At 31.5% G+C, this 16,916-nt stretch overlaps 1 protein-coding gene across 1 annotated transcript; it reads right to left on the reverse strand.

The window, feature by feature from the left end:
* Positions 1 to 12,664: 12,664 nt before the first annotated feature.
* On the reverse strand, positions 12,665 to 14,471 carry LOC146951152 (uncharacterized). Its single transcript, XM_085747118.1, has 2 exons — positions 14,008 to 14,471; positions 12,665 to 13,895 (listed from the first exon to the last, which is right to left on the reverse strand). Exons 1-2 carry the CDS (start codon positions 14,268 to 14,270, stop codon positions 12,968 to 12,970), a joined length of 1,191 nt encoding a protein of 396 aa, XP_085603244.1. The 5' UTR covers positions 14,271 to 14,471; the 3' UTR covers positions 12,665 to 12,967.
* Positions 14,472 to 16,916: the final 2,445 nt, after the last annotated feature.

The following is a 16,916-nucleotide window of genomic DNA, read 5'->3' on the forward strand; positions in this document are numbered from 1 at the left end:
AGATACACGTTTAAAACATTATAAAAGGTTCATTTACTAAAATTTATAAATTTTTTAAATGTGATTAATTAAATATGAATTTTATTTTAAACGAAGAAAGTTCAAGATCAAAGGTTTGGACGTAGAAATCAAATTTTGAACAAATTTTTCGCCGAGGAACTTTACAGAAAATTGTTCAAAAACTTATGAATTTAAGCATAGTTAAACAAATTTGGATTTAGAAGAGACTAAAATTGAGTGCAATTTTTTTTTTTTTATAAAGACTACAAAAAGTGTTAAAATTAAATAAGAACTAAATTTAAAAGTTCCTAATTTTATAGCGACAAAAAACATATTTAACCGCATATCATATTATGAACCCATTGTGTAGTTTGCACTTTGCACACGACCAAGGCCATGCTTTCAAATACATTAAAAAGATTCGTCTAAATTTGCAGTGCTATATTAAATTCTTTTGTACTATAATTTTAAATTCCTTTTTGCTTATTAAAAAAAACTTTCTGTAACCAAAAAAAAAAAGGAAGTATAACTAATACTCCTACTCCTTGAAAAATAACTGATACCAAAAAAAAGGATTATTAGTTATACTTCTTATAATAGCTGATGTTTTTTTTTTTCCAATACAATTTCCGTCAATTAATGTCTTCTTTTATTGTAAAGTATTATTGGAAATATGAAAGGAAATTTGGGCTGAACAATTTTGTGTTCGGACACGTGCACTCATTAGTCAAAAATGAGATAATAAAGTATTTATTAGGGATATGAAATTACTATTAAACCCTCAAATATAGTGATTTTAAGAGATTTAGTGAGGGTAATTAAGAGACTGTGGTGGTAATCAATTTTCTTATGATAAGTAGTAGATAGATAGAAGTAGATAGAAATCCATTTCTAAACATAGGACCTATCTATCCAAATAGGGAGGGAGGAGGGGGGATCACGGACTCCACTTGTGTAACATAGTGGATTTCTATGTTATATAACATTATCCAATCAGTGTGTGACATGTGGATTTTGTCCATATGACCTTTTAAATCGGTTATTTGGAAAAGCGATTTTAAAAAGCTTTTGTTTTAGGAAAAAAGATATTTTTATTTTCTTTTTTATTTTTGTTTTCACCATTTATCCCTTAAGATTGTATTACTGGCTCTGATACCAGGTTGCGCGCAGAATCGCCAGCGGAATTTTCTCGAACTTGATTTAACATTTGTTCGATTTTAATTAAACCTTGAAATGGTTTTAAGAGTGTTTTAGCTCTTTCTTTTTGTGTGTTTGTAAGTTCTTCTAAATCTTCTACTTCTCTTAGAAAGTCTTCAATATATTCTATATGGTATTGTACGAATTCTTTGGAATGAAAAAGAATTTGTCTTAAAACAATTCTTCTATGATAAAATTCTATATCAGAGACTATGTTCTCTAATCTTTCTTTAAAGAGTTTTACTTCTGTTATAAGACCTAAACCAGGCATTATATAATTTTTTCTAAAGATTGTTCAAATTCAGTTAGTTTTTGAGATGGCCATAAAAGGGTTGTGGCTCTTTCTTTTTGTGTAACAGAAATATTTTCTGTTTCTTCTAATTCTTTTATCATTTCATCTATATATGAGATTTGTAAAATCATTAAATCATGGATTCCCCAAATTGCATTCTTCATTTCTATTCTAAAGAAATTTTCTTCTATTTTGTTAACTAGTGCATCTAGTTTTATTCTGAATAATTTTAGTTCATTTTTTATTGTTATCCCTGGCATTATAATTTTCTATTAATACCTGAAAGTTCAGTTTTTATTTCTGATAAGGCTTTATTAAGCTTTCTTTTTTCATAACTATCTAATGAAGTTCTAGCTGGTAGAAACTTTGATTCACTAGTATTTTCTTCTTGTTTTAGAAGAGGTGTTCTTTCTATAGTCATAATTGATTTTGACCTTTTTAGTGGTTTTAGAATTGGTGATTCTAATTTTATTAGTGGGGCAAATAGCTCATCTATTTGTATTTTTTCTTTTCCACTAAATTCTATACTGTAATGAGAATTACTTAATGCATAATTCATTTTATAACTTATACTAAAAGGATGATTTCCTGGTCTCATGAGGGTTTGGTCTTTAAGTTTATAATGAATTACTAGCGATCTGTCTAGATCTATATCATTTAGACTTAAACCTATCTGTAGATTTATGTCAAATTTTAATTTTCCACACTTTAAATTTCCCTCACCTTGGGTTATTAGTGAATGTTTTTCATTCATCCTAGCATCTTCAATAAGAAGTTCTAGTTCTGCATCTATTCCTTTCATAAAAGTACTTTTTATGATTATTTGGATAGTTGATATATGAATATACCCTATCTTCTGTCTCTTTTCTAACGATAGATGTTTTAATCTATTATTAATTTGTTCATTATCAATCAATGATATTACAACAGATCCATCTGTTGATTCCATTGGTATGGCAACTTCTCCTACCATCATTCCATATTTTAGAATATTTTCTCTAGATAGTTTTTCTTTTATTAAAGAAAAAATATTTTTCTGTTTAAAATTTTCTTCTGGTTTTAAAGTAAAATCTACCTTTTCTATATGATCTGTTAATACATCTGCCATAAAACCAGATGAATTTTCTTTTATCATGCTATACTCCATTATAGAATGTAAAAATTATAAAATATTTAAAATCATACCTGACTTTGTCTTGGATCTTTGATGATTCTGATCTTTCGATCCTTTGAAATTTGAAATAATCTTTCGATTATTGATATTGAAAACTATAAATTTTTTTATTTGGTAATGACAACTTCAAATCCTGCGAAGTCCTTTCCCAACAACCTTTTTCACAAACTAAGGTACTTACTTCATTGATTTTTGTTGTACTTTACAAGTGAGCATCGAGGCTCTTATTTATAGGCAGATGAGACTCACAAGTTGGTCACATGTCTCTGTCTTGCCAGCTAAAAAGAAAAACAAACAAAACACGCAAAGGAAAAAGTAAAAGCATTATCACATAAGGTGATAAGATTTTCAACTAAATGGACCCCATCTGACTCAGATGATAAGGTTCCATTATTACAACTTTTTCCCTACGGCCACCTACATGACGCGTGGTTAAGCTTTTTCTTTTGCCTTGTCCGTGATTGTCGGTACTTTGTCTTCTTCTACCGACACTTTCTTTTTTGCACACCATTTACAGATATGCCCTTTGTATTTCGAGAAGTGTTGACAACACTCCTGTTGAACTTCATCTGGGACTTTGTCAAGAGCATTCTCAAATCTTGAGAATAGTTCTTCATAAAAAAGTGTTTGCTTGAGGTGTTCCTCTGAAACCTTCTTTTTTGAATCACAGACCATGAGACAGGTTTCTGTAGTGTAGAGGACCTTATAATTAATAATGGTAGAACCATATCTAATAAGGTTATCATAAAAACGTTTCATTTGATAAACGAACGAATCTACTGTCCATCCAACACTTTCTGAATTTGGAGGTAGATAAGTTTTATTTGAGATTCCTATTTTGATGACTGTTCTTGGTTTTACAGCCATAAAATTATTTTCTTCAAAAAACCATGGATAGGTTTGTTCGAACTGGAGATAAATTTCCCTTCCTTTAGCAAGGAAATCATTAAATCTTTTTGCTGTATCACCAATCTCTTTTGGAAGATCAGCGAGTTCTTGGAATCTTCGACCTTCTCCTTCTTCAAGATACACAGTCTTAAGCATTCCGTAGTCATAAAATTCTTTAATCAATTCCTTGGATATTCCTGGAACTGTATTAGCTTTTACCCCATGTGTAGTATTGACTGGATAAAAACATTCAAGAGCTAACTCTTCTTTGAAGTTGGCTAGCCATCTCCACTTTCCCATGAAATCATCAAGGGTTTTTGGCTTATTTTTTTCCTTCTGGAGGTTTATTATGGATCCCACTGAGATCTTTTTCTTTGACTCCATTTTTGATGGTTGGCCAATTTCTTTAGCAATGGTCATTTCTTTATAGGAGGCTTTGTAAGCTTCTTTTGCTTCTTCCATTGTTGGATAAGCTTTGTGTCTGACATTTTTGCCATTAATGTGGAGGCTTGCAATTGCCCAGTTGTTGTAGATGCCTTTCATTGGACCATCAAAGATGACATACACCTTCTTTGCTGGTTGTGGATCGACAACATCGCTTGGTTGGTCTGAACCATTTTTTGACTCTTCATCTTCTTGTTCGACTTTGTCAGCCCATGACTTTTTTGTATCTTCTTCTGGCATAGAGCTTGCTGAAGATGTTGATGAAAAACTTTGTTGTTCATTCAAAGTCTTTTTTGTTGGTTCTTCTGTTGTTGTTGGAGTTTCAACATTTATGATCTTGGTTAGACTTTCGATCATTTTAATCATCTCCCCCCTCTCCGAAGAGAGTTGTTTTAGCTTTTGGCTATGAATTTCAATCTGTTCATCTTTTTGCTTCAAGCTATTGTAGAGAACTTTTAGAGCTTGCTCCATTCTCTTGTCAGAGTATCTGCAAAACAATTGTTTTCTGATTTTATTAGTTGAATATAAGGATAGAATTGTTGGATGCGCATTTGCCATCTAACAAGTCTTCCTTGTTTATGATCAACTTTTAAATTGTAGCGCCAAAATCCGCTAGCATAAGTTGAATCAGTTCGTAATAAAAATCTTGATGGAATTAAATCCATTCTCCATTTTTCTAAAACATTTAAACAAGAAAGAGTTTCTTTCTCATTGATATGATATCTTGTTTCAGCATCTTTAAAAGAACCTGAAACATACTTGCATAAAACAAGATCTTTATCCTTAATTCGGATGTTATTACTTGAATAATCAAGTTTTGAATCAGTTGAAACTGATGTTTTATCTGATCGCCCATTAGGGATATCTGATTTTAACTGTGGGGTTGCGCCCACAATGGTATAGGATTGTTGTGGGGTTTCATCCTCAACATATCCATTGAGATTTAATCCCAATTTTTGTTTACCATTAGGTAGAGCTCTCATAACTCCAGCCCATGTAAACTGATTTGCATCAACATTTACAACCAAAAAATCATTTTCTGTTGGGTTGTATAGTTGTGGTAAAACTTTTAATTTTTCTTTTAAAGATTTTACAGCCTCAGTATCTTTTTGTGTCCATGACCATGGCACTTTTTCAGATATCTTCTTCTGTAAAAATTTTCTATCATTTGCTAAATCCTGAAGGAATCCTTCATTAGCAATGTAGTTTAAGCATCCCAAAAATCTTTGGATTTGTTTTCTATCTGCTAACTGATCAGGGAAAAGTAAAATTTTTTCTTGAACATGCGGTGATAAATCGAGTTTTCCTCCTTCTCTTATGATAAGGCCAAGGAATTCGATTTCTTGTTTCAAAAGTACTGACTTTTTTCTAGATAGAACAATTCCTCTATCTTTTATTCTATTTAAAACAATAGTGACATCTTTGATATGTTGTTCTTTACTTCCCTTAGTAAAAATTAATATGTCATCGATATATACAAAACAAATATGATCAAGACCTTTAAGAGTATTGTCCATAAATCTTTGATATATTGATGGTGCTTGTTTTAAACCAAATGGTAAAACATTCCATTCAAAATGTCCTTCTGGACAACTAAAAGCTGTTAAAGGTTTAGTTTCTTCTGATAACCTTAACTGCCAGTATCCAGATTTTGCATCTAAAGATGAAAACCAATTACATCCTCTTATTTTTTCAAAAATGTAATCTTTTCTTGGTAACTTATATGAGTCACTTACAGTTGCCTCATTAAGTTTTTTATAATTAATCACCATTCGTGCTTTCCCTCTTTTTATCTCATTATGTTTTCTGACATAAAAAGCTGGCGCTGAATGTGGACTAATAGAAGGACTTATTAATCCTTTTTCTAATAGTTCTGCTATTTCTTTTTTAAATTCTTCCTTATCTTCCCCTGAATAAGGGATTTTGTATAGGGCCTTAACTTCCTTTTTAGGATCTTTAAGTTTTACAACAATTAGATCTTGTATTTTATTTATTATAGTATCTAATGGATTTTCAGAACAAACTTGATCTAGATGATATCCTAGATTTTGTTCAGTTGTTAAATAAAACTTTCTTTTATCCCACATACATCTGAGTATATTAAGATTTTCTGAAATTGCTTTTAAAATTTCATTTTTTGTTATAATGTTTGTAGTAACAAATTCACTTTCTTCTGGGTTATTGACATCAAACCAATTTAATGTTATGGTGTCAGCTTTTTGAATAAAAGGATTATATAACTTTAAAAAGTTATTTCCTATTATCAGATCTATTCCAGAGTCATGTTCATAGATTGATTTTACATAGAAGTATCTATGTTCAATTTTTATAAAAACATGTTTTAGAACAAACCATATTTGGTGTTTTTTCTTATCAGCAAAGATAATTTCTTTTGGCTTTTGTAGTCTAATCCATCCTTCCTTAATTATGGATTTTCTACCAAAACATAAAGTAGCACCGGTATCTATGTAACCCATGATTTTCTTTTTATTCAGTGTTACCTGGATAAATGTTGCATTAGGATTTCCATTTTTTAGAATTTTCCTACTCATTCTTCAATTTCTTCTTCAGTAGTATATTCAAAAATACTACTTTCGTCAGAATCTATATCTGATTCTATTGGTTCGAAACCTACTTCCCAAATTAATTTCAAGGTTTCTTTTTTAGAATCTTTCTTTTTAGGACATTCATTTGCATAATGTCCTTCTTCATTACACAACCAACATGTGCAAGTTTTCTTTCCTTTAGGACATGAATTCTTTTTAGGATATTTTTTATTCCTCCTAAAGTATTTTTGTTTATTGAATTTTTTTGGAAATTTCTTTTTTCTCTTATATTCAGAACGATCTATTTTCCTAAAAACTTTTTTCTTTTTCCTTCTTCTAAGTTTACTACAACCGTAGTTTCCTATATTGTCTCGAATTTTATCACAACATACATTTATTTTTGCTTCTCTTTTAGCAGTTTTTTCCATGCATTTTTCGGATATCCATTTCCTTAATGCAGTTATCCTTGTTCCTAGAGTATCATCTAATCCTACGATCACTTCTAAATGTTCTTGGATTACTTTTTCCATTATTGTTCCTACAGATGATGGAAGTTTATTGTAGAATAATCCTAAAAGATTATATTGTAATCTCTTTTGTGGAGATATTGCATAATAATATTTGCTAAACTCACATATAAATGGTTCAACATAACACATATCACATATTCTTAGATTAAAGATCCTATGAATGTTTGTGCTTTCTAGGTCTGACTCTGCTTCTGGCGCATCAAAACCTACAAATTCTTTTTTCAAAATTGAATAGACATGATTTATTACTTCCTCAGTTGTTGATGGAAGTTCTGAGTCTGATTTTTCAGACATAAAACTCCAAGCATTTCCTATAGTTTTTGTTTTTAAGTAGTTAAAAATACTCTTTGGACTTAATTTCCCAAGTGTAGGGTCTAATTGGATTGTTACCATGTGATCATGATACCAACTTCTTAACTCTCTTTTAACATCCTCACTACAGTCAATGTTTAAAACATCATCTTCTTTGTGGCGATTTATTGTTGGTATATATCTAGGTGGTATTTGTTTAAATTTTCTTTCTTCCATTTTATTTTGAATGATTTGTTGATCAATAAATTTTTCACTATCTTCTTGACGTCCTCTTTTACGTCCCATTTCTGATGATTCTGGATGCTCATTAGTTTTTACAAGTCCTACTTGTGGTTCTTCTTCCATACTAAAAGAACTTTCTGAACCTAAGTCGTAAACAAACTTGTTTTCGTCATCAGATTCTTCAGTTATTTGGTTTTTCCTATTAATGTCTAGAGAAGCCATTAATGTTTGTAATTCATTTAGCTGGTTTGCTATTTCTTCTTCTGTTTCGTCCATATTAAGGTAACGGTGCGAAAAAGTTAATTTCTTTTTCTGGTTTTTCAATATTCTCTGAAATTTCTATCATGTCTCCCCTTTCTTTTTTTACAAAAGTTTGTAATTCTTCTAGGGTTAGACATTTATCTCTTATAGGTAAAAGTTTTAATAGATCGATCAAATCATCTATTTTAACACAAAGTTTTTCATCTAACAATTTTTGGTTTTCTTCTAAGTTAGATAATTTTTCATTGAGTTTTTCTTCAAACTCTTTTTCTAGTAGAACTTCTACTATTTTATCTAACTGTTTCTGAAGTACTGTTAGGTTTTCAAAAATATCTTGTATATTTTCACTTACACCTTTACTAGCCATGTATAAACTTTTGTATTTTAAGGCTTAAAAGATTTGCAAAATTTTCATATTCCCAGTATGTAGTGTAATTATCTTCAAAGATTAGAAACCAATATGCTGTTTCTCTTAACCAATTAATTTGGTTTCTCATTCTAATTATATTATTATAATTAGGTTCTAATATGAATGGTTGTGGTATTATTTTTCCAAATGGATTTATAAGACCATCCATGATTTATCTTGCTAATTTCTTAAGTTTTTCTCTTAAAGAATCAGCTAATTCTATATTTTGTTTAAAAAGAAAATAATCAAAATTTTCTTTTAGATATCCTGATAATTTGGACATAAAACAAATGGTGGTAAAATTAATTTTCCTTTTGGACTTATATTCCAATATTTCATTTTAGACTTTTTAAGCCGGTTTTTGTAAAAACTGATTTTAAAGGTTTTTGACATTTGTCAAAATTTTATTGGCCAATGGTACAATGGTACCTATCTCCTATGGTACGTAAGTATTTTCCGGGGGATCACTGCCCACTCTAGAAGGTGCAAGACGGTCTAGATTACTTAATTAGGAAAAAAAAATCCACTTCTAAGAAGAGAATTTAATTCAATCCACCAAATTGCTCAACATTTTTAGTCTTGTTTGTGAAAGTAAGTTGACTCCTCAACTTCCATATTGATCACAACACAAAATATCAAACAAAAGTCTAACTCGGTGGCCACTTCCATAAGAGCAGAAAATTGAAAATAAGCAGAACAAATTATCTTTGAAAACGCCAGCTTTTCCACACTTGTGAATTGTAACTACTTTTAAAGTTACAAATATGAATGACAGTATGTTGAGAGTGCAAAACTTTTTACACCGGTAATGTATAAACAATAAACTCTATTGATTCTTTAAAGTTTATATTGTTTTCTTTATTTATAAGAAGTTTATGTTGGAACAAAATGTGTTTAACAATAAACCTTAAAGAGTTTTGATGATAACAAGGTATTAAAAATTGTAAATTGGACTAGCTAATATTTGTTCAAGTGTACATGACCTTAATTAAAAAGTTACATCATTTATTGGTTCTGAATGAGCAAATGAAGAGCTAAAGGAATCAACAATAATTGAAGCTTAGTGCTTCTAAAGGCAACTCGCTCCTGAAGAGAAAAGTGCTCCTGAAGAAAAGCCGCTCCTGAAGTTAGTAAAGCGCTCCTGAAGAATAGTGCTCCTGAAGACAAGAGGTCCAGAAGCCACATCATCAGAAGCTGCGTTATCAGAAGCTGTATCATTCAGAAGCTGCATCATCAGAAGCTATGTTATCAGAAGCTGCCTCATCAGAAGTCATTTCACCAGAAGCTGAAGATCAACTGGATTTGCAAAAGATTCAAGGATTGAAGAATCATCACTGCAAAAGCTGTCTATTGGATTTGAAAACACAACAAAAGATTAGTGGAATTTTGCAACGGTCATTTCAAAGATGTTTGAGGACATGTGCTTGCAATTTGGACGAAAGCGTTGACATTGTACTATTGTACGAACTGTACAACCACCTTCTCCACTACTCTGTTTTGTGTCCACACTACAAGACAAGAAAACAGCTCCAGAATACGGCTTCGCCTGCATAGATGTTCCTTTGGATAAGGAATGGATTTCAAATTGGTTCTTCATAGGACAACAACCAAATCAGGCAAAAGATCATTGGTGAAAGATCAAGCTTCAACAACGACTCTTTGATGTGCTGGCAATTTCACAACGTCTCTTTCACACCTCTATATAAAGGAGTGAAGACTTAGAGAATGGTAATGCAAGAACGCTAAACGAAAGACTCTCATACAAGTGCCAAACCTCTGCTGAAATTGTTCTGCATTCACTTAGAATTTCTGTGTCTCAAAGTCTTATCTTAGAAATTCTTAAGTCATTGAGTCTGTATCTGATTTGTATTGTGAGCACCTCTGATTGTATATCAAGTGTTCAACCTTAAACAATTTTCTGTGTAATTTTGTTTAGTTAGAAGTCTCTTGATTGTGTTCTTGAGCAAAGGAAGTCTCTTGCTTGTGTGCTTGAGCAAAGGAAGTCTCTTGCTTGTGTGCTTTAGCAATTGTAATCAGATATCACTCTTAGTGAAATCTCCTTGGAAGTGCAAGGGGGACTGGACTACTTCCGGATTGTGGAAGGAACCAGTATAATTGCTTTGCGTCGTTCTTCTTCTTCTCTCTCTCTCTCTCTCTGTTTTATTCCGCTGCATTTAGATTCTGATAATCACTTCAAAAGCTGTCTCATTTAGCTTCTGATCAAGTGTGTTCAGTTTTAGGAGAAACGAAGAATTTTTCAAAACACAATTCAACCCCCCTTCTTGTGTTTTTCTCACCTTCAGTTTATGTTGTACTTATTATAAACATGGATAAAAATAACTATATCTTCACATTTTCCACCTGCTATACTTCTTTATGTATTTGATTAAGATGTTGTTTCATGAACTACCACTTGATAGTAAGTGAACAAACACAACTCTTAAGGTGTGTTTGTTTCATGAATTCTAAATAGGTGGTTAAGTCCATGTGCAAGGTGGGTGCTATTGCATATTACCTCAAAATTTTGAGGGTATACATTCTCCCAATCCCAAACACATTAAATAGAAGAGCATTGCTATTTCTAGCGAAGTCCAAATTCACGAATGCATCACTAGTTAAATTGCCACCGATAATTTTTTTTTCCACACAATACATGGGTGGATGGATTGGAATTTAAAGATTTTGCTACAATACATGTTTTCATTGTCGTGATATCACCTGGATGATGTTTTTCGCTATATGCAGGGTTTCCGTAAATAGAAATACTTATAAGAGTTTAAATTTTGATCAAATTTGAAATTCTGAACTGAATTTATCAATAAATCTTAGATTTTGAGGCATCCAAAGTGTTTAAGGGTCCAAATTAATGCATATATCAGTTTAAACATCCAAAATTTTAAAGGTCTAAAATTTGAACAAAGCCTCCTAAAATTTTAAAATGACGAAGTTATTTTTAGTTTTAATCATTCAAATAGAATGAATTGATGTCGGTGTTAGTTTCTTTCGCTTATTATATTCACAGTACCATAATCAATTAATTAACTTCTAATTTTCCTGTCTCCCTTTTCTTTCCTTTTTCCATCAAAAGATCAATGATGTTTCTCTAAAACTTTAACCAATTTATAAGCAAAAGCAAAGATCAAGTTTTCCCCGGGTAAAGCAAATGTCAAAATTTGACAGATGGACCCTTATAAAATTTGGTACAATGCAAAAGTAATTATGTAAAAGTGTGATATGTCTAGTCTTGGGACAAATGGTACCATGAACTACCTTGATAAATGGTTCATATATAGTAGACTCACATTTGAAAATTGCTCAAAATATGAATCAAAATTCACAACCTACTTTTTTTTTTTAAAGAAAAGATTCACAACCTGCGGTGATCTTTGTTCTTGTGAGGAAGATTTGACAACAACGAATGAAAATAATACAAGTTAAGTTTTGAGCATACATTTATTTTCTCTTACTTTTATCAAATATTATCGACCATGTTGTTGTGATGTTTTTTTTTTTGAACGACAATATTTATTAATAACCCAATCTCTCGTTCAAGAAGAACATAGACTGATAAAATGGAGAGAACATAACAAAATGTGTGGTATATAGATGAAACAACAAATAAAAAACTCTTACACCTTAATAAAAAAACCCTTACACCCCATCCAGTCGATGACATGTATTTGGAAGCTGTCATTTTTGACTAGGTCAAAAGTTTTATCAAATATTGACTAGATCATTGTTTCAATTGAAGAATCACCGTGAACTTTTACTTTCATGTGTGTAAAACGATATATTGAAGTGGTTCACAATGGAATTTTCATATCTCAAACGTAATTAATTTTTATAGTAAAAAAGAAATTTTGTGCTAGAAGGAACATGCTGCCTAAGTATACATCCCATACATAAACTGCAATATTTATTTAATCAGTTTAACTAAGTGCATTATCTTATGCAAAGAAATATAAATTTATGAAAGTGCACTACTACTTGAATCACAAAATAGTTTATATAAATTGGCAAAGCATATGTATATATTCCTGTTTAATTTTTGTCGATCACATGAAGATATGCAATGTACTAGTACTACCAAAGCATCAATCCCTAGCCAGCAGCCTCCTAGCTACTAGCTAGTCCACCAGAGCAGAATTTGGCGTGAAGTGGAAACAAGTTGACCATGGTGTGTGTACCGATTTTTGTCTTTGTTTTGACATCATCATCCATAAATGTCAAAGAGACAGAGAGTGGAAGCAACAGAACAATGTGTCAACGTAAAGTACTGCAAAACTAAGCATATACTACTATACCACTATCACTATATGATTCATTATTATACAATAAATATACAGTACTAGTACTTGACATGAAAAAAAAATACTAGTAATAAATAAATGATACACAAAAATACTTAGTTTTAGTTGACAAACATGTGAAAGAAAGTAGACATATTTAATGATACAACCTCAACTAGCAAGGCTCAGGTTTGCCAATATATCCTCTTGATATTCCAAACTTCAAGAGATATGATAATTAAATGCATATGCTTTTTTTTTTCCTCACACTTAAAATGCATGAAATAAAAATATTATAGACTCTCCCACTACTCAATTATATATACACATAAAAATAAAAATATTCCATTAATTAATTAAATAATAGCCAATGCATATCCATGGTGAAGATCATGACTTCCAATTAAGGAAGGATAGGTTTTGTGAGAGTGACTGGTTGATAGAATGATAGTGGTGATGAAGAAGATGTTGTTGTAGAGGATGGCAATGATGACATGATGAGAGCTTCAATGTTATACTCCACTTGATGATCATTCTTTGGTGCAGCAACAACTTGATGATGATCTTGTTTTGGACAAATTATAGTTCCTTGATAATGATCTGTATTATAACACTGATCAACAATTTGGTTGACAACATCATGGTGATGATGATGATGATCATGTTCTTGTGAAGAAGCAGAAGAAGAAAATGGGATGCTACAAACATAATTATCCTTATTGGTTTCACTTTCAAAGACTTTTTGCACAATAGGTTCAAGTTGATTCACTAAATGACTATTACTATCATAGTGCTGCTGCTGCCATGTATTTGGAATATTGATAAAACTCTGATCAACAATATTATAGTTTTGGGAGGCAGCATCACTTTTTGTGGTCATTTGATGATTTTGTTGAATATTTGGATTGAGATGATGAATTAATGACCATGTATCTAATTCATATGAAGATGGGATATTTGATGGTGGTACTGTTTCAGGCAATATTGGATTATTCTGAGCATGTAAGATATTGGGATTATAACTGTTGATATCAATATTTTTGATATCATTTTGATCAATACCTTGTAGGATTGGAGTTGGGATATTGATGGGAAGGTATAGGTGGTTGTCAAAGTGATATTGATGATTGGAGTTAAGGACAGGATTGTCATTAAATAAAGGGAAGAAACTTTCAACAGAACCAGTTCTAGGACAGTGAATATCAGAAAATGTGGCTAAAGAAGTGGGAACAAAATCATGTGAAAGTAGTTTCTTCTTTATGCTTGAATTCCAAAAGTTCTTCACCTCATTATCTGTTCTTCCTGGTAAATGCTTTGCTATCTGAGCCCACCTGTCCAAATCCAAACCATACTTTCTTGTTAATTAGTAAAACCTTATGGTTGATTGATATCAAAGAAAAAGCAACAATATTGTTGAAAAATGAAAAGAAAGATGAATTATACCTGTTGCCTAGAATGGTATGAAGTTCAATAATGAGAGCAGCTTCTTGTGGAGAAAAACTTCCACGTTTCAAATCAGGTCTTAAATAATTTATCCATCTCAACCTGCAACTTTTTCCACATCTCTGCAGTCCTGCAAGTTTAGGGACAGAGCTCCAACAACCATGTCCATAATTAGTGATGTAGTTGATGAGTTTTTCATCTTCTTCTGGTGACCATAGTCCTCTTTTCACCTTCTGTTTATTGCAGCAAGAGTGATGCCCCATTATTGTGTACTTCTCACTCTCTTTGAATATCAAGGATCGATGATGATGATTATATTGAAAAAGAATACTAATAGAAAGATGAAATTAAAGGTGTAGGTTGTATTATAGGGTTTAGCCCTAGGTTACAAATGGTTATATAAAAATGAGAATAGAATGGTTCTGAGCAGAAAACTGAACAGAAAAAAAAAAAAGGTTGATAATGGAATTATGGTGAAGTGAGAAGTGGTGAATTTAATGTGGGATGATGTACCATGGTGGACCAGTTAGGGTTTGTAGCAAAGGGCTAAAAGCTGCAGTGTCACCCTGCAACATTTGTAGGCCCTATAATGGATCTTTTTTCTTTTTAATTTCTTTCCCTCACTCTCAGATTGATCAGATGGGCTACCTTGTACACGTGTCATGCATGCAGACTTGTGGGTCCTATGTCCTAACAGATACACATTGGCCATTGGCAGATTGAAGAAAGTTTTTCAAAGAGAGAGCATGGTGAAACTGATTTGATCACAATTTTTGTGTGTGGATGATGGCTTTAGCAATATTACTTGAAGTGTAGAGTAAATCATCAATTTCGTTCAATGAAATTGTTAGGGTTGATTGTAGGGCTGGAAATGAGTCGAGTCGAACCTGTCTAAGCTCGACTCAACTCGATAAGAATTGGTTCGGCTCGAAACTCGACTCGAGTTCGAAACGAACCTTTTTTTAAGCTCGAGTTCGGCTCGTTTAAAGTTCACGAACAACTCGATTCGGCTCGTTAGGTTCAACTCGTTTGCTCAAAATTACATATTTCAAAAACTTTTATTTACAAAAAAAACTTTTTTTTTGTCAAAAATGTATATATAGGTCTCCGACCTTTTAAAAAAACTAAATAATTTAAATAAAACTATCAAGCATTTGGTCTCAAGAGTCAAGACCATTAGCTATTTACTAGTGTACGTATACTACTAGTATTTGTTTTACTTACAACATAGTTGCTATGCACTGCGCTTTTATATACAGTCCTCATCTCTGATATTTCCAAACCTCCCCGATGTGGGACTATTTTTTGCACATGCTTGTGTAAAATTCATAAGGTATTAAACCTTTTTTCCTCTCTCTCTATTATTAAAATTGTCGTTGATATTTAATTAGTAATAATTTCTATGAAAAAAGTATATAATTATTAAAAGAAGCTTGTAATAAATTACACATTATCGAGCTGGTTCATGAATCAAACGAGTCGAACCATACTTAGTTCAAGTTCAACTCATTTATTTAACGAGCTTAATTTTCAACTCAAGTTCGGCTCATTTGGTTCATGAACCAAGTTCAACGAATCATTTATCGAATCGAGTATCGAGTTATTTTCGAGTTGGTTCGGTTCATTGCCAGCCCTAGTTGATTGTCATTTTAGTTTTTGAAATTGTAAAGCGTTAATCATTTTCAAGACTGTATTTAATTTCAAGACTGAGCTAGTACATGTCTTTTCTTAATTAATGACATGTGTGAGAAAAGTTGTAGGCATGAATGTTTTTGTTCTTGTATTCATAAAAGTTAGATAGAGATGCACACGATATAACTTCAATAACAGAACTATGTTAGATTAAGAGTATAGATAGATGGATGGAAAAACTTATAACAATTACTTTTTTCTTCAACCATTGGCAATTTTTTTGGTGGATTCAATCATTAGCAAATAGTTATACTTTTAATTATTTTGATATAGAACCAACGTAAAGAACATTACACTACCACTAATTGATAACCAATCTTATATGTGACTTTTAAAGTAGCTATCATAAAAGTTAATCAATTTTACTAATCTAACAAATATGATTTATTGACAAGGTAAAAATATTTAAACTCACCGTATATAAACTAAACCCAATAATTAATACAAGTTGTTTTCAAAAGTTGCATTGAAGGTAGTTTTTCATTACTGTTAAAAAAAAAAGGTAGCTTTTTATTCTTTAGTAAATATTTCATAAGCCATATATATTTTATTTTATTTTTCGGAGAGAAATAAGCTAACTTTGAAGATACCTATTTTATTGGATATGTTGCATGCATGTATAAAGTTAAAAATCTTGAATGAAAAGCATCCGAATTAAAGGTAGTCTTGGGGAGACAAGGGTGGCCAAGTCCATGTATCATACATGACCAAATTAAATTTTTTTCTCTTGATTTTTTCAATCAAAAGTTGCGCTCTTTCAGCATCTTGGCCCTCATCATACATCAATATAAATAACATCTTTAAACATTTTATTTTCTTAAAACTTTTTTTGATCGTCTTTATTTTCTTAACCTTTGAATTTATTATTTAATTTATATAAAAATAAATAAATGCAATCAACCTAACTTTTTTAATTTATTATTATGTTTTTATAGTGTTGTACTTTTTGGTAATTTTATTTTATATTTCTAAATAGCATCTTGTTTTAACTCAAGAATTGGATGTTGAAGCACTGGAAAAATCGTGGCACGTTTGCAGGACAACATGGCACGATTTGGTAAATCGTTTTCTGGAGTGTCGTTGGAAAAATCGTACCACGATGCAGGAGCAACATGACACGATGCAGAAGGATAAGGTATAGTATTGTACTATATATACCTACCCCTTGTGGCATGATGGCTCAAAACGTGACATGATGCTGTGTGGGTTTGGACACT

This window comes from Medicago sativa, chromosome 2 (assembly GCF_051527215.1).
Source record: "Medicago sativa cultivar Bolivia chromosome 2, Bolivia_mono, whole genome shotgun sequence".
In the NCBI taxonomy this organism is placed as follows: Eukaryota; Viridiplantae; Streptophyta; class Magnoliopsida; order Fabales; family Fabaceae; genus Medicago; species Medicago sativa.

Coding starts and splice junctions, on each gene's coding strand:
- LOC146951152 (XM_085747118.1), bottom strand. CDS start 14,270: ATGGGGCATCACTCTTGCTGCAATAAACAGAAGGTGAAAAGAGGACTA. Junction 13,896..14,007: donor CATACCATTCTAGGCAACAG/GTATAATTCATC, acceptor GGATTTGGACAG/GTGGGCTCAGATAGCAAAGC.